Here is a 27,940-nt window from a genome sequence, read left to right on the forward strand (position 1 = left end):
TGGCCAATGGCTCACTGGTTACAGCTGACGGCCAACTAGCCACAGCTGATGGCCATCCCATCACAGTTGGCCATTTACTACCTGAGCCAGCACCTGTCTATGTGAGGCCGAGAGCCTGGAAACTACTTTCTGGGGCTCTGCCCCCACACCCATGGAGCCATAGATGGGGGAGTCATACCACTATATTCTCGCTGGTGGCTGGGTTGGAGACACAGGAAACAGGAGCCACAGATTCTCAACCCTCATTGCACTACTTGCAGGCTCAGCCGCCATCTTCTTGTCAGCCCCCACTTTTCTTCTCCTCCTTCTGCTATCGTAGCCACAGCAGTTATATTAGTGGCCAATGGCTCACTGGTTACAGCTGACGGCCAACTAGCCCCAGCTGATGGCCATCTACTACCCGAGCCAGCACCCCTCCACGTGAGGCCGAGAGACTGTAAACTACTTTCTGGGGCTCTGCCCCCACACTATGCAATCACAGTTGATGGCCATTTACTACCTGAGGCAGCACCTGTCTATGTGAGGCCGAGAACCTGGAAACTGCTTTCTGGGTTCTGTCCCCACACAAGGGCAGCGCTCCTCGAAGTGTGGTAAATTGTTACAGCAGCAACGGGAAACTAACGCAGACTCCCGACCTTGCACGTTCTTTGTATCCCCTGTCCCAAGCCTAGAATCCCACATGAGCGTTTGCCAAGGTCTGAGTCCCAGAATCCTCCAGGGTCAAGGCTTCCAAACATTTTGCACCACAATCCTCAGGAAGAAACACATTCTACGTTGTGATACAGAGCATGCCCGCATCAATCCATCTGCAATAGCCAAACAGCCAAGCGCCAGGCCCCAGCCCACGCGGCCTCCCTACTCACAGCAGCCCTATTAGGACAGGACTTCCATTATCACCATTTGCAAAAGGAGAAAACGGAGGCACGGAGAGCAGTGGCTCTAAGTCACACAATATGTGACAGAGTTGGGGTTTAACTTGAGGAGTCTGGCTGTAGAGTCTGGGTTCGGAACCCCAGACTAAGGCAAAGATTTCCCAACCAATCCTCATCTTCCTGCATGAGATATAAGCTGACATTTTTCTCTTCTCTGCTTTAATTTTAAATGCTGGTGGAGAACCACTTTGGGGTTTCAGTCCAGAGGCTGTGGGGAAAATTCAGAGAATCCATGAACTTAGATGAGGAAAAAAAACTTCTTTATTTCCGCTGTCTTCTGCTGGAAATTGTTTTTCATTCAAGTATGAATGTAACCTTGCACACAGTGCCTGTGACTTTGTCATATCAATTATGAGTATCGTCCCATATATCTTGGAATGTATACTCATAACTATGTCAAAAATATGGATGTTTTCAGACTTGCCTTTTAATGTGTCAATAATAAAAGCACAGGAATTTATAGAACACAGGTAAGAAACATTTTGACGAGCGTGTCTGAGGTTGCTTCGCAGGACCCCCTTTTCTTCCCGCGTGGGGGAGAAGCTGCTGGGGTGGGCAGGGGTCTTCCCGTCCCACTTTTGCATCTGCTCTGTGTTGCCTGAGGGCCAGTGCTGTTGCAGAATGGTCTTGCCCTTCACTCGCTAAAAAAAAAATCTGTTTTCAGTCCTCAGGGGATTCTTGACCCCTTTCACCGGCTCCCACCTTTCTTGGGGCTGACGACTGCGAGGAGAGACCGTGTCTCCCCATATCTCCTGGTGTGGCAACAAGGAGAGTCAGAAATGGGACAACGTTCACTTGAAAAGTGACAGCAGTGATCCGCGTAGCACTCACTGTCTTGTGATGGGGAGCAGATAGGACGAGGGGAGGAGGGAGAGGAGGAGGGGCGGACAATGGCGCCAGCTCAGGGCTGCTGTGTGGACTAATGCGAGTGTGGGGGCAGAGCCCCAGAAAGTAGTTTACAGGCTCTCGGCCTCACAGAGACAGGTGCTGGCTCAGGTAGTAAATGGCCATCAGCTGGGGCTAGTTGGCCGTCAGCTGTAACCAGTGAGCCATTAGCCACTAATATAACTGCTGCGGCTACGAAGGAGAGCCGAGGAGAGTGGAGGAGAGTGAAAGAGAGTCGTCGGTGGGTTGCAGACAAAACGGACAGCAGGTCGCACGTCCAGTGAACCCAGCCTCAGTGAGACCGTAGTGGTATGACTCCCCTACCTATGGCTCCGTGGGTGTTCCTTTTTGGCCTCATCATGTCCTGTGTTCTTGTATGGGGAGCGGGAGCAGAGACCCCACAGGCCTCCCTGCACGACAGCGAGGCAGTCGGTGGGACAGTCAATCCTTATTTGTGGGACGGTTCTCCATCCACAAATTCCTCCATGGTTCCCGCAGCAAACACAGCGTGGCACCACGGAGTCAGGCGTTGGCTGAGACGCCCCACCTGGTCTCAGGACCTGGGCGTCATCGGGACGCATCCTCCCGCAGTGTGCGGGCCCAGGGTCAGAACTAGGGGCAAGAGAGCTTGGGGGCGCCCGGACCCACTCCCTTTGGTGACAAGCACCACGCCGGTTCACGGGTGTGAGGAACATTTATTCAACACGGGCATTCAGGGTCGCTCTGGCCTTGTCAGGGGGTACCCGCTGAGTCACCTGGTGTCCCGGCCTCGCCAGGTGAACAAGCACAGCTAGCCACGAGGATGCCGCGCGCGGTGCCACCTCGGACCGGCTCAGGAACCCGCCGGCGATCTCGCTGTGACTCCCTTCCCCTCGCTGGTCGCCGGCTCCCCTGTTACCGCGGCGGGCCCTTGGGCGGACGGCTTCTCTGGGGCAGATCCCCACTTGAAGCCGATCCCAGAGAGGCAGAAGAGCCCATGCTGGCCGTTGGCAGACAGGAGCTGCTGCCCGGCGGCGGGAGGGTGGGCGCTGAACCTCCCTCCCGCCGGGCGCCCGAAGGTGGCCTGGCGCCCCCTGCTGGTGCTCCAGCGCAAGTGTCGGACACAGGCGCGCGCGCTGCCGGCCACCGCGGTGATTCTCTCGCCCGACCGCAGTAGGAACTCCTGCGCGCGGCCGCCGGGCGCTCCGTACCGCGGGCTCCAACGCTCCCCAAACTTCAGCTGGATGCTGGGGCGGGAGGGAGGCGGACTCACTGGCCCGTCCCTGCCTGCCCAAGGTCTCCGTGCCCCCGCTTCATGTCTTCTCCCAGCTCTGCCCGCCCCACGTCTAGGAAGTCCTTTCTACCACCTGCCCATTTGCTGGCCTGCACTGGCAGCCCGCTTCTCCCGTGGGCGTGGACAGTTCTTTCCCTTCTGTACCAACCGTCCAGCCCCTGGGCTGCGGCTGGGACTTCTCCCGATTCATTACATGCACTTCTGTCTCCTGGACAGCTGCTTTGCTCACTTGTCCTCTGACCAGTGGTCACAGCCGCTTCCTCCAAAAGGTGTTGGAGGCCTGTGGGGGCAGAGCCAGGAGAGCAGTTTCCAGGCTCTCAGCCTCACGTGGAAAGGTGCCGGCTCGGGTAGTAGATGGCCATCAGCTGTGACTAGTTGGCCATAAGCTGTTACCGATTAACCATTGGCCCCTGATATAACTGCCTTGGCTGAACTAGCAAGCGCGGATTGCAGTTAGCAAGGAGTGTGTTGGTTGGCAGAGAAGCAGACGGCAGGTTGTGGCTCCTGCTTCCTGTGTCTCCAACCCAGCCGCCAGCGACACTATAGTGGTATGACTCCCCTACCAATTTATGTTCACAGCTCTATGAAAATGTGCCTCATGTGTGCTTTCGGGCAAGTTCAGTTATCCCCTCGTTGCTCAGGCCAGAAACCTGTCTCTTCTTCCAACTCCCACCCCAGGTGGGGCTTCCTGGAGTCCTCGCCCAGACACAGTCTCTGGGCGCCAAACCCTGCCAGCTTGGAGCTGGAAAGAAAATGCCTGAATTGGAAGCAAAACTCGCAAAAGTACCCTCCAGCTGGGCTGGGGCAGGACCACAAGCCCCTTTGTGCAGCGTGCCAGCCCCTGCCTCCCAGAGCTGTGCTGTGAGGTCCTAGGCCTCTTCCACCTCCTTTCAGGAGGAGGTTTCTGGAGCCTGGGGGATGGGAGGCTTGAGCATCAAGGAGCCTTTCCAGGGAAACCACTGCAGAGTCAGAAGAAAGGGCACAGTTTCCAGCATAGAGCACCTCTGTTGTGTTTGTTAAATGGAACGCCCCTCCTGAGCTCCCAGCCCCGTGTGTCCAGCACCATGGACAGGGCTGCGACTGTTCCCAGGAAGAGGGTTCACCAGGGGTCTGCTGACCTTGTGAGTGAAGGGCCAGAGAGTACACAGTTTAGGTTTCCTAGGTTTTAAAGTCTCTGTCACAAGGACTTAGCTCCGCCTGTAGTTGAAAGCTGCCCCGGAATATATGCAAATGAGTAACACTTTATTGGTGGGTGATAGCACTGGAATTTCATAGAATGTTCGTGTGTCACAAAATACTATTCTTTTTTTTTTTTGAGTATTTCCTAACCACTTAAAAAAATGTAAAAAGTGTTCTTAGCTCATGGGCTGTGCAGAAAGAGGCAGAGGGCCAGCTTCGGCTGCAGACCATCGTCACTAACCCCTGCCCTAGGTACCTGCTGTAGGTAATGGAGGTGCCAGCTAACAGGGCCTCCACCCCATTCTCCAGTCCTTCCAGCACTGCCATCCTGATGAAACCAGTGTTCCCAGCTCCTGGTGAGTCAGCACACCCAAAGCAAGTCTGTGTACACATGAGGCCATTCTTTGCAGCCTTGTAGGCAAATGGGACATTCTAAGCCCTCGTGTCTCCAGTGGCCTGTGTCCTTGGGCAATGTGTCAGTGCGGCAGGAGTGTTTCATTCCTTCTTCACACCTCTGTAGTATTCCACTGTATGGATGACAGCATCATTTATGTAACAGGTCACCTCTAGACGGACAAGTCTTGTTGTTTTTAATCTGTGATTTCAAAGGATGCTGCAAAGAAAAACCTTGTATACCTGTCCACGTGGCATAAAGTCTTTGGTGTTCAGACCCTTAGCTGGAGAAGCACCTTGTTAAATTCTCATAACACCTGTGAGTAGTTTCTACCATTATCCACATATATCAGATGAAATACTCGAGGCACACAGAGGTGACATACGCTCCTCAAATCGCATGACTAGCAAGTAGAGAAGAAAGGACTTGGACCTGATCTGGCTCCAGCACCCACACCCCCATTCAGCCCCTATCTTGACTCCCTGTGGCTCTTCTCAATGGTTGGGGAGACCCCGGTGGACAGCCTTAGCTCCGGCCCTTCGCAGAAAGCCTGAACTTGCCACACCAGCAGGGTCCCCAGAACCCTTAAGAATTACACCGTTACCTTCCAAATAAAATCTGACCCCTTGGCCTGGCCACAGGTGCCTTTGGAAGGACTGACCTGGAGGCTCACCTGCCTCCAATCCTCTGTGCCTCCTGTCATTGCACCTTTGCTGTTGGTCATCCTATAGCCCGTTAAGGCTAGTTCATCCTTAGTTACTCCCAGACCTGTCACAGTGGAAGGTCACAGACATCTCCCAAGTGACAGCCCATGGAAGCGCTGGGATATATCTTCCACCTCACACCAGACACACAGAACTGGATCGTCCATTCCAGCTCTGAGGGGGAGCTGGGAACTTGACCTGGGCTCCTGGAAGCCCACAGGACTCCAGACTCTGCCCAGGCCTGAATGAGGTCTTGAACTCAATTGTGCACAAGACAGGATTCCTGCGCCCCATGAATCTTCTGTGGATATTTGACCTACATCCCCCCATGGGGTTGAAACCCGTTTGGCCAACCTGAGAAGGGCTCTCAGCCAACATCCCTCACCTATGAAGTCAAGATTTAGTTCTGGTGCTGAGGAGAGAGACCCAGAGGTGACAGTGACATCCCTGTCACTGTCTCGTTTTGTTTGTGTAGGCCCTGGGTCCAAGAAAACAAACACAGCATGTCCGGGAGCCGCCCCTAGGATAGCTCTGGTAATTCCCCCAGGAAGAACCCCCGCCAACCAGCTCCTTCCTGTCCCCCTGGTGGCCCCTGCTCCTTCCTTCTGGATGGGGGCCCACAGGGCTTGGGAGAGTATAAAGGGCCAGGTGAAGGGCACCCAGGTGCAAGACTCCCTTTCCAGGACTGGGTGACAAGATTTTCCTGGCCAGGTAGGTGGTGCTCACCTCTCATGGATGGGGCCCAACAAGGTCAGGCAGGGCCCCTCTCTGAGAGTCAGGTGGCCTATCCCTTCTCTCCAGGAGCCTTGGGACTCACCAGCCAGACGCCATGCTGCTGTGGCTGACCCTCACCCTCCTCTGGAGTACCACCTGCTGGGCACAGCGTAAGTCTGGCTGGGTCTGCCTCTCTCCAGCCCATCCCCCTGGTGGCCACCCTCAGCCCCTCCAACGAGGAGACCAGAGTCTAGGCTCAGTCCTTGTCACAGACTAACTCTAGTCTCCGGACCATCCCGTCTGCCTGGAGGGGCTGCATCGAGTCTGGGCAAAGATAACCTGTATATTACTGTGTGTGTGTTGTTTTTTTCATCTTCTTCTTTTATCCATCTAGAGATGTATGGGAGTGGAGGAGGAACGTATTTCAGTAGCCCTGTAGATGAAGACAATGATATAACTGGGATTCGGGTGTCTGTGGGTCCTACAGGTATATTTAAGAGGTGAGTAGAAGCAGGGCACGGCCCTATCCCTGTGACCCAATGCATTCCACAGTCTTGGGAACTTGGGGAGGGGGGTCACCGCCTCTCCTCCAACATCTTCACTCGGCTCGTGATGACACTTTGAGGCCACTTGAGTCCTTGGAGTCAGGCAGCCACCAGCCATCACCTTTCCATGTGTCCCTTTTCCTCAGCCACCTCCTCTCCTGCGTGCTAACCTCACTTCTTTCTGTCTCCACCTGCAAGTCCAGTCATTGCTTTCTGGACTGACCTCAAAAGGAGGGGGGGAGGTGATGTTTCTCCCTAGTTTCTCCATTCAACCCAAACCCAACTCAACCAAAACCGGCCTTTCAGTCCGAGAATGCCTGATGGGAAAATCAGGGAGGAAGGTCAGGGTCAAGGAGGAAAGGAAATGAAGGTCAGTGGACCCCTGATTGAACACAAGTCGCCAAAAGTGTGTACAGGCAGAAAGACCAGGGACATTCCCCTAATGTGGGCTTGATGCCCTTGCTCAAAGCCTGGGGCAAATCTTTGCTCTGCACTTAAGGGGTCCCAGGGACCTGGGAGACAGAATGGGGCAGAGAAGCTGGCACTACAGGGGACGAGTTGCAGGCAGGGGAGGTGGCGGCGGAGGCTCTAGGACAGGCACCGAGGACACACAGATGAGTCCAGATGGGTGGAGTGAGTGGAAACCCCCTCCCCCATTAAGTGTGGGAGCTCACCTGCTTCTCAGAACTGCAACCTGATCCACTTGGAGTGACTTGGGCTCAGAAAGCCCAAGCTTGGCCAGGAGACAGCTCCCCACTCTGAACAATCATGACAGCTGGCGCCGCCTGAGGGTCATGGTGACCGGGCTCTGTGCAGAACTCTCCATACGGAGACCTCAGTGCATGCTCCCAACCATCACTCCCACTTTGCAGATGAAGAATCTGAGGCCCAGAGAGGCTGGATAACAAGCCCAAGACCACAGAGTCCGAAAGCGGCAGAGCAGGGGTTTGACACCAGTATGTGTCTCAGGAACCCCAAGCCATGTGCTCAGGGACTTGTATTGCAGTGACAGGGTTGCCCTCCTGCCAGTGACTGGGGGGGAGGGGAGAGGTGATGCAGGGATAGAGGACCTGGGGAGTGGTGAGTCACCCTGGATCTGAGGTATTCAAAGTTCCCCCTTTGTCCCAGTATCCAGGTGAAACATGGATCCAACTGGAGCGATATATATGGTGTCTCAGGCGGGAAAATGCAGGAATTCCTCCTGTGCCCGGAAGAACACATTATAGAGGTGTACGGCACGCACAGGAATTTCCTCCAGTACCTGGTCCTAGCCACCGACACTGGGCGCTATGCTGTATTTGGGAAAGAAGATGGCCTCAGCTTCTACACCTACCCCGAGCAGCACAAAAAGGTGCTCACAGGAATCTTTGGCCAGTATCAGGGCCTCGGCCTCACGGGCATTGGTTTTAAGTGGGATTATCCTCGAAAAGAGCTTGGCGCTGAGCAGCAATCAGAGGGGATGAATGGTTGACTGCCCCTGGGTCCCCAGGGATGGGGAGTGGGGTCACCTTGCTGTATATGTCTGGCTAGTGGCGGGCTGACGGCACTGAGGTGGGACCCTGAATCGGAATCCAATAAATGAAGCTTCTGCAGGAACAGTGCTTCCAGGTGTGGTTCTTGGTCTGGGGTACAACCAAAGCCCTCTGAGTGTATGAGGGCTGAGTTCTCTGGGGTGGAGCTCAGTGAACCAAGCTGCAGGACGAGACAGGAGGTGGGTCTGACCCTCCAAGTCCTGGTGATTCTGCTGAGAATGCAGGACCTGCCCATGCAGACCTGGGCCGATCCCACAATCCTTGAGGATTCCTGGCTCTCAGGATGCCCTGCCCCCGACTCCCTACCCCAAGCCCAGCCAGCGGGCCTCAGCTGGCCCAGGCTCAGTTCCAGACTTCTCTGATTATGCAAGGGGCTTCAGGGAAGTCACTCCTTCATTCATTCACCCATTCACTCACCCATTCAGCACACATTTGCCAAAACCTCACCCATGCCAGGCTCTCCTGAGCACTGGGGATATAAAGAAGCCACGTGTCCAGCTGAAGAGCTCCCCATGGGGGATGAACGCAGAAGCAGATGATAACAGATGGTTGTGGCATCTGTGTTAATTGGGATCCATGCAGGGCGTTGTGCACAGGCACCTTCCCAGAGGTGGGGTGGTGGAGGTGTGCTTCAGGGAAACCTTCCTGGAGGAGGCAGTGTCTGAACTAAGTCCTAAAGGCTGAGTGAGAACTGGCCAGGTGGAGATAAGGGGAAGAGGACATGCTAGGCAGAGGGATCCACATAGACAAAGGTGAAAGCCAGAGATAGCCAAGGGCAGCGCTCCTCAAAGTGTGGTAAATTGTTACAGCAGCAACGGGAAACTAATGCAGACCCCCGACCTTGCACGTTCTTTGTATCCCCTGTCCCAATCCTGGAATCCCACATGAGCGTTTGCCAAGGACTGATTCCCAGAATCCTCCAGGGTCAAGGCTTCCAAACATTTTGCACCACAATCCTCAGGGAGAAACACATTCTACGTTGTGATACAGAGCATGCCCGCATCGATCCATCTGCAATAGCCAAACAGCCAAGCGCCAGGCCCCAGCCCACGCGGCCTCCCTACTCACAGCAGCCCTATTAGGACAGGACTTCCATTATCACCATTTGCAAAAGGAGAAAACGGAGGCTCGGAGAGCAGTGGCTCTAAGTCACACAATATGTGACAGAGTTGGGGTTTAACTTGAGGAGTCTGGCTGTAGAGTCTGGGTTCGGAACCCCAGACTAAGGCAAAGATTTCCCAACCAATCCTCATCTTCCTGCATGAGATATAAGCTGACATTTTTCTCTTCTCTAATTTCAAATGCTGGTGGAGAACCACTTTGGGGTTTCAGTCTGGAGGCTGTGGGGAAAATTCAGAGAATCCATGAACTTAGATGGGGAAAAATTACTTCTTTATTTCCGCTGTCTTCTGCTGGAAATTGTTTTTCATTCAAGTATGAATGTAACCTTGCACACAGTGCCTGTGACTTTGTCGTATCAATTACGAGTATTGTCCCATATATCTTGGAATGTATACTCAACTACGTCAAAGTTATGGGTGTTTTCAGACTTGTCTTTTAATGTGTCAATAATAAAAGCACAGGAATTTATAGAACACAGGTAAGAAACATTTTGACGAGCGTGTCTGAGGTTGCTTCGCAGGACCCCCTGTTCTTCCCGCGTGGGGGAGAAGCTGCTGGGGTGGGCTGGGGTCTTCCCATCCCACTTTTGCATCTGCTCTGTGTTGCCTGAGGGCCAGTGCTGTTGCAGAATGGTCTTGCCCTTCACTTGCTAAAAAAAAAAATCTGTTTTCAGTCCTCAGGGGATTCTTGACCCCTTTCACTGGCTCCCACCTTTCTTGGGGCTGATGACTGCGAGGAGAGACCGTGTCTCCCCATATCTCCTGGTGTGGCAACAAGGAGAGTCAGAAATGGGACAACATTCACTTGAAAAGTGACAGCACTGATCCGCGTAGCACTCACTGTCTTGTGATGGGGAGCAGATCGGATGAGGGGAGGAGGGAGAGGAGGAGGGGCGGACAATGGCGCCAGCTCAGGGCTGCTGTGTGGACTAATGTGAGACGGTCGGTGGGACAGTCAATCCTTATTTGTGGGACGCTTCTCCATCCACAAATTCCTCCATGGTTCCCGCAGCAAACACAGCGTGGCACCACGGAGTCAGGCGTTGGCTGAGACGCCCCACCTGGTCTCAGGACCTGGGCGTCATCGGGACGCATCCTCCCGCAGTGTGCGGGCCCAGGGTCAGAGCTAGGGGCAAGAGAGCTTGGGGCCGCCCGGACCCACTCCCTTTGGTGACAAGGACCACGCGGGTTCACGGGTGTGAGGAACATTTATTCAACACGGGCATTCAGGGTCGCTCTGGCCTTGTCAGGGGGTACCCGCGGAGTCACCTGGCGTCCCGGCCTCGCCAGGTGAACGAGCACAGCTAGCCACGAGGATGCCGCGCGCGGTGCCACCTCGGACCGGCTCAGGAACCCGCCGGCGATCTCGCTGTGACTCCCTTCCCCTCGCTGGTCGCCGGCTCCCCTGTTACCGCGGCGGGCCCTTGGGCGGACGGCTTCTCTGGGGCAGATCCCCACTTGAAGCCGATCCCGGAGAGGCAGAAGAGCCCATGCTGGCCGTTGGCAGACAGGAGCTGCTGCCCGGCGGCGGGAGCGTGGGCGCTGAACCTCCCTCCCGCCGGGCGCCCGAAGGTGGCCTGGCGCCCCCTGCTGGTGCTCCAGCGCAAGTGTCGGACACAGGCGCGCGCGCTGCCGGCCACCGCGGTGATTCTCTCGCCCGACCGCAGTAGGAACTCCTGCGCGCGGCCGCCGGGCGCTCCGTACCGCGGGCTCCAATGCTCCCCAAACTTCAGCTGGATGCTGGGGCGGGAGGGAGGCGGACTCACTGGCCCGTCCCTGCCTGCCCAAGGTCTCCGTGCCCCGCTCCATGCCTTGTCCCAGCTCTGCCCGCCCCACGTCTAGGAAGTCCTTTCTACCACCTGCCCATTTGCTGGCCTGCACTGGCAGCCCGCTTCTCCCGCGGGAGTGGACAGTTCTTTCCCTTCTGTACCAACCGTCCAGCCCCTGGGCTGCGGCTGGGACTTCTCCCGATTCATTACATGCACTTCTGTCTCCTGGACAGCTGCTTTGCTCACTTGTCCTCTGACCAGTAGTCACAGCCGCTTCCTCCAAAAGCTGTTGGAGGCCTTTGGGGGCAGAGCCAGGAGAGCAGTTTCCAGCCTCTAGGCCTCACGTGGAAAGGTGCTGGCTCGGGTAGTAGATGGCCATCAGCTGTGACTAGTTGGCCATAAGCTGTTAGAGATTAGCCATTGGCCCCTGATATAACTGCCTTGGCTGAACTAGCAAGCGCGGATTGCAGTTAGCAAGGAGTGTGTTGGTTGGCAGAGAAGCAGACGGCAGGTTGTGGCTCCTGGTTCCTGTGTCTCCAACTCATCCGCCAGCGACACTATAGTGGTATGACTCCCCTATCAATGGCGCCGTGGGTGTTCCTTTTTGGCCTCATCATATCCTGCACTCTTATGTGGGGAGTCAGACTAGAAACCCTGCATGACAAGGCCTCATTGGGACACATCCCTTCTCCTCAGTTCCCAAAGAGCTTGGACCCAGGTGTGAGTGTGAGACCCACAGTTGAGGTCCTGGGTCCCCCAGCTGCTTCAGAGTCTGCTCCTGCATGTCCTATTGAAACAGGTAGACAGCTGCGAGCTGGCTGGGGCAGAGGCCACAGCCATAGGTGTTCTGGCCAGCGACTTCCTGCTGCCCCCGTGGGAAAGACTCTAAGAGTGTGGGGTGCCTCCCCCCTGCAGCCCTCCTCCTGTGGCTGCGTCTTGTACTGAATCTGCCCAGTTCACAATTTTTCCCTGTCTGGGCCCCCTTTCACAATTCACCTCGAGGGAGGCTGAGGCAGCCACACTGAGCCCTTTGGCCTATCCCTTCACCTAAGCCCAATAGAGCACAGGTGGATCTTGACCCAAGCTGGGCAGTCATTCTTAGGGCTAGAGATGGGCAAGTGAGGCTCTGGGTGGGCCTGACTTATGAACAGATGGCTGTGGGGCAGCTGTGCCCACCAAGGGCTGGGCCTTCTCTCTTGACTAGGTGAGGAAAATCAATGAACAAAGAACAGCAGAAAGATGGAGAGAGGTGGCCTCAGTGGTCTTCTAGCCAGGTTGTAGACTATTCCTAACTTAGCTTATTCCTGCTCTTACATTCCATGACACAGCCCAAGTAGGAATGCCAGATAAAACACAGGACACTCAGTTAAATTTGAATTTCAGATACACAAGGAAGAATTTTTTAGTGTAAGTATATATCAAACATTGCCTTTTTTTTAAGTATAATTGTATCGCAAATATTGATATTTTTTTTTAGTATAAGTATCCATGGGGCATACTTATAATGAAAAACTATGTGTTGTGTATCTGAAATTCAAATTTAATGGAGTGTACTGTTTTTTTTGTTTTTGTTTTTTTCATTTGCTGAATTTGGCAACCTTAACCCAAGACACTCTGGGCGCTGGGGGAGGAGAGGTCCCAATAGGCAGAGGTTGATGGGAGCTGTCAGGATTGGGCCTGTCAGGGGGACCACTCCTCTAGGAGAGAGAAAAGGATCTGTGGGGGAGACAGAACTGCACACCATGAAGAGATGTCTGTTGGTTACTACCAAGGGGCCCCAAGGCACCAGGAAGGGATCCTTTAGATCAGGGGTGTCCAAACTGCGGCCCGCGGGCCAACTGTAGCCAGCGATCCATTTTTTATTGGCCCACAGCAAATTCCCAAAATATATTTAGTTTACTTAAATAAACCAGGTGAGGCAATACGTACTTCACCTCGAGTGAGTGGCCTGGCTGTTTGTGTATTTTACCGAATATGGCCCTTGGTGAAAAACATTGGAAAAAGTTTGGACACCCCTGCTTTAGATGTTCCCATCCTGACACACCCTGTGTATGTGTGTGTGTGTGCACCTTTCCGAACTTTAAGCACTTTCACCAGCCTCATTTAGGACTTGCCCCTCCCTCACTCAAGCCTCTATCATTCCCTTCTCCCTCTAGCATCCCAAGCCTTGAGTGGGACGCGCAGGTAGGGTGGGGAAGGTGAGACAGAGGGCATGCTGAGTGGTGTCGGCAGGAAGGCAGGGACTGATCTAGGGCTCCAGTGGTTTGAAACCCTCCTCGGAGAAGCAGCACATTTGGGGACCATCTGGGGAGTCTTACTTACCCCTTGATGAGGCCCATCATCCCTACGAAGATCCGGATTCCCTGGATCTCCCCTTGCTCTTCCCCCCTGACGTAGAAGTAGGAGCCACCGCCTGGGCCCTGCATCTCTGCAGGTAGGTGTGGGGCAGAAAGTGAGATGACAGGGCAGCTCCTTGGGCAGGGACTGCATCTTCAAATGTCTGGTCTGGCTTTGCATTCAGCTGATGTGGAGACCAGGCCTGAGAGCTGGGCAGACATTAGCGGGAGGGACAGAGTCTTACCCTGGGCGCTGCAGGCAGGACTGGAGAGCAGCGAGAGGACCAGGAACAGCAGCATGGTTTTGAGGTGGCGTCCCAGGACTTGGGCCTTGGGGTCAGGAGCCACGAAGCTGGAGAAAATTTCAGGGCAAGCTCTGGGGAGGAGAAGTCAGGTGTGAGTGGTCCTGCAGCCCCTAGAGGTGGGCTAAGGGGAACTGAGGGAAACTTCTTTTCCTACAGGCTTCAGGGCTTAACGAGAAGACAGTGTCCAGGGCTGTCTCACGGCCGTACCACCTGCACAGTCGCTCAGACGGGTCCCCGCCTGGTTGGATGCTCTGATGTCAGCATCTTGATCAAGGAGCCCCACATTTTCCTTTTACATTGGGCCCCCCCCCCAAAAGTATGTAGCCAGCCCTGGAAGAAACTTCATTTCCCGAGGGCCCTACTCACCGATGCTCCTGATTCAATCTCTAGGTGGGTCAACTCCCGCCTCCCCTTCCCGTCCAGCCCCCTGCCCCTCTCTCACCTGCTCTGTGTGGGCTGAGCCCCTCAGCCTGTCCATTTATACCCATGCGCTGCCCAGCCATGTCCACCGCCAGTGGGGCTTTGAAGGCTCCGCCCTTGGCAAGGGCTCCGTCAGGGGTGTCCTGGAGGGGTGCTGGTTGCTCAGTGTTTGTGTTCCTGGACAAGTGAGCCCCGCAGCCCAGGCCAAGCCCACGGGACACTGGAAAAACCAATGAGGGGTGAGGAGAATGGTCACCCTCCGTGACCAACCAAAGCGAAGGATGGTCCAAAGCCAAGGGATGTTTGCTCTGAGTGCCCAAGGTACGCACAGCCCTGGGCACGTGGTGAGGAAGAAAACAGAGAGGTCCTGCCCAAGGTGACCCCCAAGGGATCAGAGACACACAATCAACTACCAGGGGCTGAACACCCACCCCAGAGAACATGGAAACAAGCCTCCCGCTCTTTCTTCGCTGGGGTGGATTTCCCTGAGCTCTTTTTACATTCCCCACTTAAAAGATCTCCTCCACTGCCCAGTCCAAGGACTCACTATAACACCTATTGATGGAGCCCTCACAGACATCTTGACATCACTTCACTGCTTTATTCCCATTGTACAGCTGAAGAAACTGAGTCTTGAGAGCTTCAGCACCCTGCTTGAGGTCATGCAGGGAGAGGGTGGCCAAGGCCAGGCTTGGTCCCAGGACATGTCCTTAACCTGACCCTCATCACCATGCCCCATTGCCTCCACACCACGGAGATGCCAAGGGAGAGACGCCCACTGCTGGGCTCTGGGCATCCCTGCACTCTTTGTTTCTCCCAGCATGCTTCCTGCCTGGGGGCATCACTAGGGAGGATGGGCTGTCACCCATTCAATATGTGGGGAGCTCACCTGCTGAGCCCACAACCCCTGGGGCACTCCTAGCTGAGGGGAAGGGGCAGGGGTGATGGGCAACCTTCCCCAAAGCCCGAGAAAGACCCCATGGGCTGCTGTGATGTGAGAAAATGGGGTGGGAGGGGAGCCTTGTAGGGGAGCTGCCAGCTGCTAAGCCCTCAGCAAACAGCCCTGGGAGAAAGGGCACTGGGAGAGGCAGAGGAAGAGACAGACAAAGAGCTGGTGGTTCTGCTCAGCCAAGCCTGAGGCTGGGGAAGCTCCTGTGTGGACTTTGTTGCCCTTTAGGGTCCTTTATCTGCCTCCCCAAGATCGCTTCCTGGGGGGAGGGAGGGCTGGGAGTCCACAGGCTTCACTGGGGCTGGGAGGTATGGGTTTCCTTTATTATCACCACGTGCCAGTCAAAGGGCAAAGCACTGGGCAGCCATCTCATTTGATCCGACAGCAAACTCAGAGTAGACAATGTTTGCTCTGTCTTAGAGATGAGCAAACTGGGACCAAGGAGGGGAAGTAAGGAGATCAGGGCTTGCCCAAAGTGAAGCAAGGATCCCTGCAGGAAACTGGGGCCTGCCTTCACAAATGAGAGAGCAAGTAACCCACAGCCGGGCTGGCCTGGTGGCTCAGGCGGTTAGAGCTCCATGCTCCTAACCCCGAAGGTTGCCGGTTAGATTCCCACATGGGCCAGCGCGCTCTCAACCACAAGGTTGCCAGTTCAATTCCTCGACTCCCGCAAGGGATGGTGGGCAGTGCATCCTGCAACTAAAATTGAACATGGCACCTTGAGCTGAGCTGCCGCTGAGCTCCAGGATGGCTCAGTTGGTTGGAGCGTGTCCTCTCAACCACAAGGTTGCCGGTTCAACTCCCGCAAGGGATGGTGGGCTGTGCCCCATGCAACTAGCAACGGCAACTGGACCTGGAGCTGAGCTGCGCCCTCCACAACTAAGACTGAAAGGACAACTTGAAGCTGAATGGCACCCTTCACAACTAAGATTGAAAGGACAACAACTTGACTTGGAAAAAAATCCTGAAAGTGCACACTGTTCCCCAATAAAGTCCTGTACCCCTTCCCCAATAAAAAAAAGAAAAAGAAACCCATAGCCATCTTGTCCCCATTGGCTGGGGTCAGCGTTCCCAGCAGCAATGGGGCTCTCCCAGTGTCTCCAGGGCTTTGTCTCCATCAGAGGCTGGAGTAACCTGCCCAAGGGAATCCGCTGATCAGAGGGATTTCTCTGTTGATGGAAGCTGGTTTGGTAAGAAAGCCTGTTGCTTTCCTTTATAGATGGTCCAGCTCCTCCAGGCCAGGCAGGGAGTGGGGGCGGGGGCTTGTCCCTGACCCTGGGGGAGACTATCCTGGGGCAACTCAGTTTCATTGAGGAAGTCACAGATTTTCCCAAGGGTGGGAGTGATCCCTTTGGCTTAGAGCAATGGTTCCCAACAGGGGTTGATGGTGCCCACAGGGGACCTTTGGCCGGGTCTGGACATTTGGGGCTATTACAAGTGGGCGAGTGTTACTGTCATCTAGTGGGCAGAGGTCTGGGAAGCTGTTAAACATCCTACAATGCACAGGATAGCCCCACATACATACATTAGAATTATCTAGCCCCAAACCTCAGTAGGCCAAGGATGAGAACCATGAAAGGGTTGCTTTGGCCTGCCCTGCCCTCCTTTTCCTGGGGGGTGCACCTCTCCCTCTCACTCCACGTGAGTCTGGTGGGGGTACAAGAGTGGGGTCCATCTACCCAGAGCTCCAAACATGGGAGCCAGGGCATCTGCGACCCCACCCTACCCCAGCATGCCCCTGGGCATCGCAGCTCCCTTCCTCTCTGATCCTGCTTCCTATCTCTCTGGGGGTTTTCAGGTAAGGAGGGGTTCTGTGGTATTTTCTACATCAAGTCATACATTGTAAGAGACTGGCAAATATTTTTATTGTAGTAAAATACACATAAAATTTACCATTTAAACCATTTTAAAGTGTCCAGTTCAGTGACATTAAGAATATTCACAGGGTGGCCAGTTAGCTCAGTTGGTTAGAGTGTGGTGCTGATAACACCAAGGTTGCCAGTTCAATTCCTGCATGGGCCACTGTGAGCTGCGCCCTCCTTAAAAACAACAACAACAACAACAACAAAACAAGAATAGTCACAGTATTATGCATTATCACCAGTATCTGGCTCCAGAATTTTTTCGTTACCTCAATAGAAACCCCATACCCCATACCCGTTAAACAGTCACTGCCAGTATTTTATCCCATTTATTTTATTGACCTTCAAAATGTTTTGCATACAAAAGTTTTCTATGGTTTTTTTCCTTCTTCTTCTTTTTTTTTTTTTTTTTTTTACAGAGGTCTTTTATTTTTTTACACTTACGCCATGAATTCACAGGGAATGGGTTCCAGCACCTCTGGCTCCTTCCCATTGGTTCTCACAAAGTGTGCTTCTCTGGGTGGGGCAGGCTGGCGTTTCAGTTGAACCCAGGTACCTTTTTCTTTGGCTTCCTTCTTTTTCTGATCATTTTCCTTCACCCATTTCAGGAGGCTATCTCAGCTCTTAGTGTGCTTAATATGCTCAATACAAACATTAATCCTCTTGGCAAGAATCTTGCCCTTGACTTGTTTGTTTACAACAATGCCAACTGCACGCTGAGTAACACTGTAGACCCTTCCCGTTTTGCCATGGGAAATATTTGTGGGGCATTCCTTTTTGAACGGTGCCCATTCCCTTGGTGTCTACAATATCACCTTTCTGGTAGATTCGCAGGTATGTGGCCAAAGGAACAACTCCATGTTTTCTAAAAGGCCTAGAGAACATATAGCGGGTGACTCCCCTCTTTCCGTTTGTGTTGGTCATTTTGACGAATTACTGGAAGATGGCGGTCCCAGGCGAAAAGGAGCTCCCTTTATGGTTTTGCCTAGTTCTTCCAAAGTTAGATCATTCGACACTTACAGAGTTCTAATATCCAACTGTATTCTCTCTGAGTTTTCCTGTTTTGTTTTTGTAATCAGCTTTATTGAAGCATAATTTACGTACAATAAAATGCATCAATGTTAACAGTACGGGTGAATAAGTTTTGACAAATGTATACACCTATGTAACTACCACCACATTCAAAATGTAGAAAGTTTCTGTCACCCTAAAAAGGTCCCCTGGTGCCCCTTGGCACGCTGACCCTCCCAAACTCAGTTCCAGGTCCTTGATGTTCTGCTTTTTGTCACTATAAATTAGTTTTGCCCTTTCTAAAATTTCATAGAAATGAAATCATATACTATGTATGCTTATGTGTCTGCCTTTTTTCATTAAACGTTCTGATTTTATACTATGTTATTTGCACTTCAGTGGTTTGTTCCTTTTTATTGCTGAGAAGCAGTTCATTGTATTTATACTTTATTTAATCTACCCATTTTCCAGCTGGTGAACATTTGGCTTGTTTTGGGCCATTATGAACAAAGCTTTTGTAAACATTTGCGTGTGAATCTTTGTGTACAGTAAATTTTCATTCCTCCTAGGTAAATATACAGGTGTGGGATTGGTTACCTGCAGGATAAGTGTCTATTTAAGTTAATAAGAAATTGCCAGGGGCGGACAGGTGGCTCATTTGGTTAGAGCACGAGCTCTGGGCAACAGGGCTGTTGGTTCCATTCCCACATGGGCCAGTGAGCTGCACCCTCCGCAACTAGAATTAAGTCAATGACCTGCTTCTGAGCTCCCGGGTGGCCAGATGGCTCAGTTGGTTGGAACGCATGCTCTCAACCACAAAGTTGCGGGTTTGAACGCTGCACCTTGAGCTGAGCTGCTGTGGAGCTCTCGGATGGCTCAGTTGGTTGGAGCACAGGCTCTCAACCACAAGGTTGTTGGTTCCATTCCCGCAAGGGATGGTGGGCTGTGGCCCCTGCAACTAGCAATGGCAACTGGACCTGGAGCTGAGCTGCGCCCTCCACAACTAAGACTGAAAGGACAACTTGACTTGGATGGAGCTGATGATTCCTGGGAAAAGCACACTACTGTTCCCCAATAAAAGGTCCTGGAAATACACACTGTTCCCCAATAAAGTCCTGTTCCCCTTCCCCAATAAAATCTTTAAAAAGAAAGAAAGAAAGAAGAAAGAAAGAAGGAAAGAAGGAAAGAAGGAAAGAAGGAAAGAAGGAAAGAAGGAAAGAAGGAAAGAAGGAAAGAAGGAAAGAAGGAAAGAAGGAAAGAAGGAAAGAAGGAAAGAAAGAAAGAAAGAAAGAAAGAAAAAAAGAAAGAAAGAAAGAAAGAAAGAAACTGCCAAACCACTTTCCAAAGTGCCATGTTACATTCCCACCAGCAATGTATGAGCGTTCCAGTGGCTCCACATTCTTGCTAAGTCTTGGCATCGTCAATCTGTTACATTTGTGCCATCCTGCAACTAATGATGAGCGTCTTTCGGTGTGTACATTGCCCACTCATATAGCTTCCTTTGTGAAGTCTCCCCCCAGATCTTTACCCAGCTGTTTGATTTTTTATATTGAGCTCCTTCTTCCTTCTGGCTGTTGTCTTGGAGCATCAGGTGAAGACAGGATCTAGTGACGCACCAGTAACGCAGCTGTGGGCTCCTTCCCACTTCGACTCCATCTGCTTCTGCCTGGGCTCACCCACGGGCATCTCAGACCGCAGAGAAATGTTAGGGCCAGGGTTGTCTTTTGCTTGGGAGGAGATGGATTTTCTCTGAGGTTTTCATTTTCTCATTTGCAGTTTGAAATGTGCCTGCTACCTTGACATAAAAGTCCTTCGATAAATGCACATTTCCAGTGTTTCAAAGTTGACAAAATAGAAAAAGACGTTTTGGCAGCAGGGGGAGAGGGAATAGAAATTGAAATCAACCCTTCTATGAAATGTACTTTTTTTTTTGTTGTTAAATTTTATTTTATTAAATTTATTGGGGTGACAATTGTTAGTAAAATTACATAGATTTCAGGTGTACAATTCTGTATTACATCATCTATAAATCGCATTGTGTGTTCATCACCCAAAATGTACTTTTTAAATACTACTTTTCCTATGAAAAAGTCACACGTGTACTGCAGAAATTAGGAAACACAGCTTAATTGAATAGAAGTCCCACTACCCAGCAGTACTCACTGTTAACATTTTAATGCATCTATGCCCAGGATTTTCAGAGTGCATTTAAGCATATAAAAGGGTTTCAGTTTGATAAATAGGACACCCAGCCATTGAAGTTGGTTTTAGGGAAGAAAGAATCTCTCTGAGGAACAAGAGGAGGTGTCCAGAAAGAAAAGTTACCCAGGGCGACTTGAAACAAGAGAGAGACAAGAAAATACAGATCTTGATGTTTTCAGACAACCCTGTTTAAAGCTGAGGATTGAGAAGCCTGGGGGAGGGGAAGAGCAGAGAGGATTAGATGTAATGAGAAAGTCTGTACCAAAGGGGACTGAGTCCCAAGTGCTTCTTTGGAACTGGTTTCTGCTGAAGTGTATTATGATACGTGTTAGCAAGTCTCTGATTTGGATCTTTTACCTGGAATGAGAGGATGGATGGATGGGTGGATGGATGGATGGATGGAACACTAGCATTCATTGTACACCTATATGGGGCCAGGCCTAGATGCTTTCACAATTGTTATCTCATTGAGTCCTCACAAACACCTGTAAGGCGGGTATTGCTCTCCCATTTTCACAGACGAGGAAACCCGGGGTGAGAGAGTTAAAGTAATTTACCCAGTGAGTTGTGGAATTTAAACCCAAATCCCATGATCCTTCAGCCTATCAGAGGGGGAGAGATGTCCTTTCCTGAGTGTGTCTGTAGTCTGAGTACCTCGTCACGTTAGCACTTGCAGGGCACCAGGGTTTCCTGAAGGTTTCTTTCCACTGCTCAGGAACTGGGGGGCCCAGGCCCACACAGTGCCTTTGGCAGAGCCACCATGTCCCTGTGACTCTCTCAATGACTCACTACAAGTTCAGAAATAAGGCCCAGGCCAGACCTGAGCCCCGGGGCCAGGCTAAGGAAGGGACTGTTCATTCTGCGTTCGGTTCCTGCTCCTCATCCTTAGCCAAACAGCCTGGCCTTTGGACAAAAGTCAGACTGTCAGCTTTCTGGAACATTTGAGTACATTATAATCACTTCCTTATCCACGTACTGGCTCAGCCCTACAAGGGACGTTTGTGTGTTGGCCGTGAATTGTTTCTTCTTACACAACACTGAACCAGGCAGCTCCCGGCCACCGACCTGTCCCTGGGCGGTGTCACTAGTCCCAGGGCCTGCCAGGGGCCCACCAGGGTGCGCAGACTGGCCAGCCATAGGGGGTGCCCTTGAAGGACATTTCGCTGGGCAATCGTGATGGGCTGGGCAGCTAGATGCTGAGAGAAGCTGCTGGAGGTGGTGCAGTGCCCCCTCCACACCTACCCCCACCCCGCCTCCCAGGCGCCAGGACCCACACTTACTCCCCCCACCCAGGCACCAGGCACCAAGAGAACCCTCTTTGTCTGTTGCAATCAGCCCGGGTTAAGGGTGGAGTTTTATAAGCAGAACTGTCAGTCTTCTAAATCCTCTACAAATACCACCTGTGGATGGGGCCCCCGGAAAGGGACAAAGGGGGCTTGTGTTTGTATTACAGTCAAGGTCAGACTGGAAAAACCTTTCCATGAATTTTGCTGTTGTTTCAGGCTCCTTCCTTCTAACTCACTGTTGGCAAAAGTGGGAGGCATGGCGGGGGGGGGGGGCGGGGGGGGCTGGGAGGCATCCCATGGGGGTGAGTGGAGTGATTTGCACTGCCTACTGCAGGAAAATGCGGGTGGATTCTGAAGAACACACACACACAGCCTAAATAAGGGCATCTGGACAGGAGTGGGTCCTGGCACAGAGCCGCAGGATGTGGAGGCTCCGGTCACTTGGTTATTTGGGGAGATGGGGGCTGCTGTCTGTCTAAGATTGGAGGAGTTGACATTTCTGAGATGGCTCTGCAACAGGGTTATTATGAAGAAGAAATAGCTGGAGAATTCATTAGCAAAATAACACAGGAAAATTATTAGTGGGGGTTGATGGGTGGCTTAGTTGGTTAGAGCGTGAGCTCTGTTGCCGGTTTGATTCCCACATGGGCCAGCGAGCTGCGCCCTCCACAACTAGAAAGAAGACAATGAGCTGCCTCTGAGCTGCCTCTGAGCTGCTACTGAGCTCCCGGGAGCCTGGATGGCTCAGTTGGTTGGAGCACGGGCTCTCAACCACAAGGTTGCCGGTTCGACTCCTTGAGTGCAAGGGATGGTGGGCTGCGCCCCCTGCAACTAGCAACAGCAACTGGACCTGGAGCTGAGCTGCGTCCTCCACAACTAAGATTGAAAGGACAACAACTTGACTTGGAGCTGATGTGTCCTGGGAAAAACACACTGTTCCCCAATAAAGTCCTGTTCCCCTTCCCCAATAAAATCTTTTAAAAAAGAAGAAACTTATTAGTGAGAAGAAGTTCCTGAGGGTCCAGTGCAGCCCACCCAGGAGGAAGCCGTCCCCACAAAGGCAGAGGGACAAGGAGGAGGCAGGACACAGGGGAGCAGGAGGGAGAGCAGAGGACCGGGTTCTGAAGGTGACTCCATGGGGAGAAGAAATGACCATTCCAGAACATCCTGGGTGTGTGGCTAAGAGAGCGAGATTTCTCAGGCAGTGGGCTGATCTCAGTTCTCCCAAGCTTAACTCAGAGGCTGCCTGGGCTTGTTTGGCTCCTGGAAGGGCAGAGGCTGCTGAGGTAATAAGTCCACTGCCCACCCACCAACCTCTGGGGCTGGCAACTTCAGTCAGTCTTGAGTTCTTGGCTTTGAACCTGGACAGGCCTGTGGCCCCCGTCAGTGAAAGGGACAGCCCCCTCCAGGAAAGAGAGGGGCATGGGAGACACAACTTAGCCCCAAGTGGGTGGTTCTCCCCTATAGCCCTCAGGGGCTCTGGAATAAAAACAGGACCACCTTGTCTTACAAAGGCCATGGGAGTTTATTATGACCAGTTCCCAATGCTCTAACAGACGTGGCTTTGTCCTGCTTCTAAGACACAGCCAGGGGGCGCTGGCATCACCAGCAGGGAGGGTAGAGGTGGTGGACGCACCATTGGCCAGAGCTAACAGGTCAAGGCCTAACGCCGCCAATTGGTGGGAAGAGATTGAAAATCACCGGGCTCTAAGGGGCTGGGGTCCTTAAGTTATCCGAGTCATCATTGGGATGACTAACTTATCGTCCAACTTTTGGGATACTTACGAGAGTATTAGTAATTACACCAGGACAGGCATCACCCAAGACTGTCCCAAGCAAGACAGAGCGTGCAGTGACTATAACAGTGAACAGACGCAGAAGAAATGCCAGGTCAAACTGCCCAGGGCAGTGCTTCTTAAACGTTCTGTGGTGAAGAATTTTTTTTCCGCATCTACTATGGTTGGATATCGTATTAATCTGCTCAGGCTGTCACAACGAATACCACAGCCTGGGTGGTTTAAACAAAGGAAATTTAGTTTCTCACAGTTCTGGCGACCAGAAGTCCAAGACAAGGTGGCTCCGACATCTGCCTCATTGGTTTGCAAATGACCATTTTCTCCTACGTCCTTATACGATCTTTCCTCTGCACATGGCACATGTCTGTGTCCAAATTTCCTCTTCTTATAAGGACATCAGTCATACTGGTTAGGGCCCACCCATATGGTCTCAATTTTACCTTAATTTGAAGTAGAATTATGTGAGGAGCCCTGCTCAGGTGTGCTAACATTAGGTTAGTGGGTACCACTGTCGTGCAGGGAGGCCTGCGGGGTCTCTGCTCCCGCTCCCCATACAAGAACGCAGGATATGGTGAGGCCAAAAAGGAACACCCACGGAGCCATAGATAGGGGAGTCATACCACTACGGTCTCACTGGAGGCTGGGTTCACTGGACGTGCAACCTGCTGTCCGTTTTGTCTGCAACCCACCGACGACTCTCTTTCACTCTCCTCCACTCTCCTCGGCTCTCCTTCGTAGCCGCAGCAGTTATATTAGTGGCTAATGGCTCAATGGCTACAGCTGACGGCCAACCAGCACCAGCTGATGGCCATCTACTACCCGAGCCAGCACCCCTCCACGTGAGGCCGAGAGCCTGTAAACTACTTTCTGGGGCTCTGCCCCCACAACCACTGTGGTGGAGAAAAGAGGTGATGGGCCCTTTTGTTTGTGGACTGTGAGTTGACATTCTGAGACCCCTTGTGTCATGCGGGGTCTCTGGTCCTGCTCCTGCATAAGGACGCAGGATATGGTGAGGCCAAAAAGGAACACCCACGGAGCCATAGGTAGGGGAGTCACACCACTATACTCTCGCTGGCGGCTGGGCTGGAGACACAGAAGCAAGAGTCACACGATCCGCAACCTGCCATCTGTTTCTCTGCCAACCAACCAACAACCTCTTGCCAACTGCAATCCGCACTTGCTAGCTCAGCCACGGCAGCTATATCAGTGGCTAATTGGCTAACTGGTTACAGCTGATGGTCAACTAGTCACAGCTGATGGCCATCTGCTACCCGAGCCAGCACCTTCCCACGTGAGGCCGAGAGCCTGGAACCTGCTCTCTGGGACTTTGTCCCCACACCTTGATATGCAAATCTGAGTGACGATATGAGTAAATTTGCCTAGGACCCAGCAGCAAGTCTAAAAGGAACTCTGTCCTTCCAGCCCTTATGGGATCCCCAGTGAAGTGGTCACTACTTCCTGGTATGTGGATTAAACGCAGTACCTCTTAGCCGTACACCATGATGCACGTGATACACAGGCTAGGTGACAAATAGTGCCAGCATAGGTAAATAGCAGTAGCACTTTCTGGAGCTCATATCATCACAGAATAGAAAATGTGAAAGATGTTACTCACATGTGGGAAACTTAAAGTAACTAAAAGGATTGAATGTAAAATCTACCAATTGGAGAAACATACAAGAACCGGGAGTAAAACCCAATGGTGAATGAAGCATAAAATAGGTGAATAAAATACAGTTAGGAGACCAGTCATGAAAGTCAAATTTAGTGAGGTTTGATATCATTAGAATTTCCCTGATGAACTGGGACAGTCCCAGCTGGACCCATTAGCAGGAAGTAACCCCAGGTGATCCTACTATCTAAGGGCTCGAGCACATGCGGGGACAGAGTCCCAGACAGCAGTTTCCAGGCTCTCGGCCTCACATGGAAAGGTGCTGGCTCGGGTAGCAGATGACCATCAGCTGTGACTAGTTGGGCATCAGCTGTTACCGGTTAGCCATTAGCCACTGATATAACTGCCGTGGCAGAGCTAGCAGGCACAGATTGCAGTTAGCAAGTGGGGTCGGTTGGCAGAAAAGTGGACGGCAGGTTGCAGATTGTGTGGCTCCTGCTTCCTGTGTCTCCAACCCATCCGCCAGCGAGACTATAGTGGTCTGACTCCCCTATCCATGGCTCCGTGGGTGTTCCTTTTTGGCCTCACCATGTCCTTCGTTCTTATGTGGGGAGCGGGAGCTAAGACCCCGTATAAGACCCTGCATGACAGCATAGCATGTGGCTGAGGCCAGAAGCCCTTTGAACATGGCCACTCAGGCCCTCTGCTCTGGGAAATGATGACTGGCCCTCTGAGTATGACCTTCAAGACCTGCAGCGTTAGGTCCCACATGTAGGGCACCAAGGCAGGGGCCAGCAGGGAGCTGGGTGAGCAAGAGCATCACCAGGGCATGGGATGGCATGGAGGTTGGTCTGTCAGACTGTGGGGGCCCCCGTTCATCAACATTACCATTTGACCTTGACCCAAGCAACGAAACTTAATTAAAGGATTGAGGACTGGTCCCTTTGGACCAAGTAAACCCCTAGGAGTTTTGTACAATTCATGGACAGAGTAGGCGCAGTCTCAAGAGAGAATGGACTTCTGCTAATGAGAGAACGTGGTACTTGAGTTATTCGTTAGAGAAACAAAAGAGATATGTCCACATTGTCCACCAAACTGATGAAGTAGATCATACTCCATAACTCATGAAACATTTATAACATCTGCTATTTTGCCAGACCCATTTTCTGGACACTGACTATACCGAGATGGATAAAAGGTCTAACCCCTAATATCAGAATATTTCTTGGGAAAGATAGTCTAATAAACAGACAGTAAGAACAGAAGATGACAAATCCAGGGACAGAGGCTTACCTTCTAGTTGTGTGTGTTTGTGAGCCGACACTAAACAAAGAACCAGAAAAATATAGTATGTTACATGTAATCAATGTCCTGGAAAGAGAGAAAACAAGAAGCAAGAAGGGAGGCGGTGGGCACTGCTCTTGTAAACAGTTTGGCAACATGTTGACATTTGAGCAGAGATCTGTAGGAAGTGAGGGAGTGAGCCATGCAGTCATGTGGGGAAGAGGAAACTGCAAGTGCAAAGGCCCTGAGGCAGGAGCAAACCTGTTGTGTTCCAGAATATAGCTGGAAGCAAGTGGGGCTGGAGCACTGGGAACAAGGAGGGGAGAAGTGAGAAAGGAGGCCAGAAAGATTACGTCATTTCCTCTGAGTAAAGAGAGGAGCCATTAGAGGGTTTTGAATAGAAGAATGACATGACATGACTTAGGTTTTAAGAGATTCACTCTGGTTGTTGTGCTGAGAATAGACTGGTGGGAACAATAGCAGAAGCCAGGGACCAGGTAGGAGTCTATTATAGAAATCCAAAATAAACAGGAATGTGGCTTGGGCCAGCATGGGAAGAAGTGGCCAGATTTGGACATAATTTGCAGATAGAAAAAAACCAACAGGGCCAGCCCGGTGGCTCAGGCGGTTAGAGCTCTGTGCTCTTAACTCCGAAGGGTGCCGGTTTGATTCCCACATGGGCCAGTGGGCTCCCAACCACAAGGTTGCCAGTTCAATTCCTCGAGTCCCGCAAGGGATGGTGGGCAGCGCCCCCTGCAACTAAAATTGAACATGGCACCTTGAGCTGAGCTGCCGCTGAGCTCCCGGATGGCTCAGTTGGTTGGAGCGCGTCCTCTCAACCACAAGGTTGACGGTTCGACTCCCACAAGGGATGGTGGGCTGTGCCCCCTGCAACTAGCAACGGCAACTGGACCTGGAGCTGAGCTGCGCCCTCCACAACTAAGACTGGAAGAACAACAACTTGAAGCTGAACAGAACCCTCCACAACTAAGATTGAAAAGGACAACAACTTGACTTGGAGAAAAAAAGTCCTGAAAGTGCACACTATTCCCCAATAAAAGTCCTGTTAAAAAACAAACAAACAAACAAACAAAAAACATATATAATAAAAAAAAAAGAAAAGAAAAGAACAAACAGAATTTGCTGATGGCTTGAATTTAGAGACGGAGAGAAAGAAAGGAGTCAAGGAGAACTTTATATTTTTGTATTGTTGGCTTTTTTTTTTTTTTTTTTTAAAGATTTTATTGGAGAAGGGGAACAGGACTTTATTGGGGAACAGTGTGCACTTTCAGGACTTTTCTCCAAGTCAAGTTGTTGTCCTTTCAATCTTAGTTGTGGAGGGTTCTGTTCAGCTTCAAGTTGTTGTTCTTTCAGTCTTAGTTGTGGAGGGCGCAGCTCAGCTCCAGGTCCACCAACTGAGCCATCCCGGAGCTCAGCGGCAGCTCAGCTGCAGCTCAGCTCAAGGTGCCATGTTCAATTTTAGTTGCAGGGGGCGCTGCCCACCATCCCTTGCGGGAGTCGAGGAATTGAACTGGCAACCTTGTGGTTGAGAGCCCACGTTTCAACCAACAACTGAGCCATCCGGGAGGCAGCTCAGCTCCAGGTGCCGTGTTCAATCTTAGTTGCAGGGGCTGCTGCCCACCATCCCTTGCGGGACTCGAGGAATTGAACTGGCAGCCTTGTGGTTGGGAGCCCACTGGCCCATGTGGGAATCGAACCGGCAGCCTTCGGAGTTAGGAGCACGGAGCTCTAACCGCCTGAGCCACCGGGCCGGCCCTATTGTTGGCTTTTTAAAATCAGGTTTATGGAGGTGTAGTTTTCACACAGTA

The 27,940-nt window shown here is 52.1% G+C and overlaps 2 protein-coding genes, 1 long non-coding RNA gene and 1 pseudogene across 3 annotated transcripts in view; 1 reads left to right on the forward strand and 3 right to left on the reverse strand.

Moving 5' to 3' along the window:
• LOC109439324 (uncharacterized) overlaps positions 1-23,924 on the reverse strand; it is a 139,199-nt gene extending 115,275 nt beyond the window's left edge. Inside the window, exon 1 of the long non-coding RNA XR_012493109.2 lies at positions 23,836-23,924. This is a non-coding gene — a long non-coding RNA (uncharacterized LOC109439324). The remainder of the gene's footprint in view (positions 1-23,835) is intronic.
• LOC148756852 (pancreatic adenocarcinoma up-regulated factor-like) lies at positions 6,478-8,097 on the forward strand. Its single transcript, XM_088801499.1, has 2 exons — positions 6,478-6,581; positions 7,755-8,097. The coding sequence occupies exons 1-2, from the start codon at positions 6,478-6,480 to the stop codon at positions 8,095-8,097; spliced, it is 447 nt and encodes a 148-aa protein (XP_088657625.1).
• On the reverse strand, positions 10,438-13,684 carry LOC148756853 (prostatic spermine-binding protein-like). The gene is made up of 3 exons (XM_088801492.1): positions 13,630-13,684; positions 13,371-13,476; positions 10,438-11,019 (listed from the first exon to the last, which is right to left on the reverse strand). The coding sequence occupies exons 1-3, from the start codon at positions 13,682-13,684 to the stop codon at positions 10,626-10,628; spliced, it is 555 nt and encodes a 184-aa protein (XP_088657618.1). The 3' UTR covers positions 10,438-10,625.
• LOC109439416 (large ribosomal subunit protein eL21 pseudogene) lies at positions 17,361-17,853 on the reverse strand (annotated as a pseudogene).
• Positions 23,925-27,940: the final 4,016 nt, after the last annotated feature.

Source organism: Rhinolophus sinicus, chromosome 10 (genome assembly GCF_057876585.1).
Source record: "Rhinolophus sinicus isolate RSI-liver-muscle chromosome 10, RSI-T2T, whole genome shotgun sequence".
Lineage (NCBI taxonomy): Eukaryota > Metazoa > Chordata > Mammalia > Chiroptera > Rhinolophidae > Rhinolophus > Rhinolophus sinicus.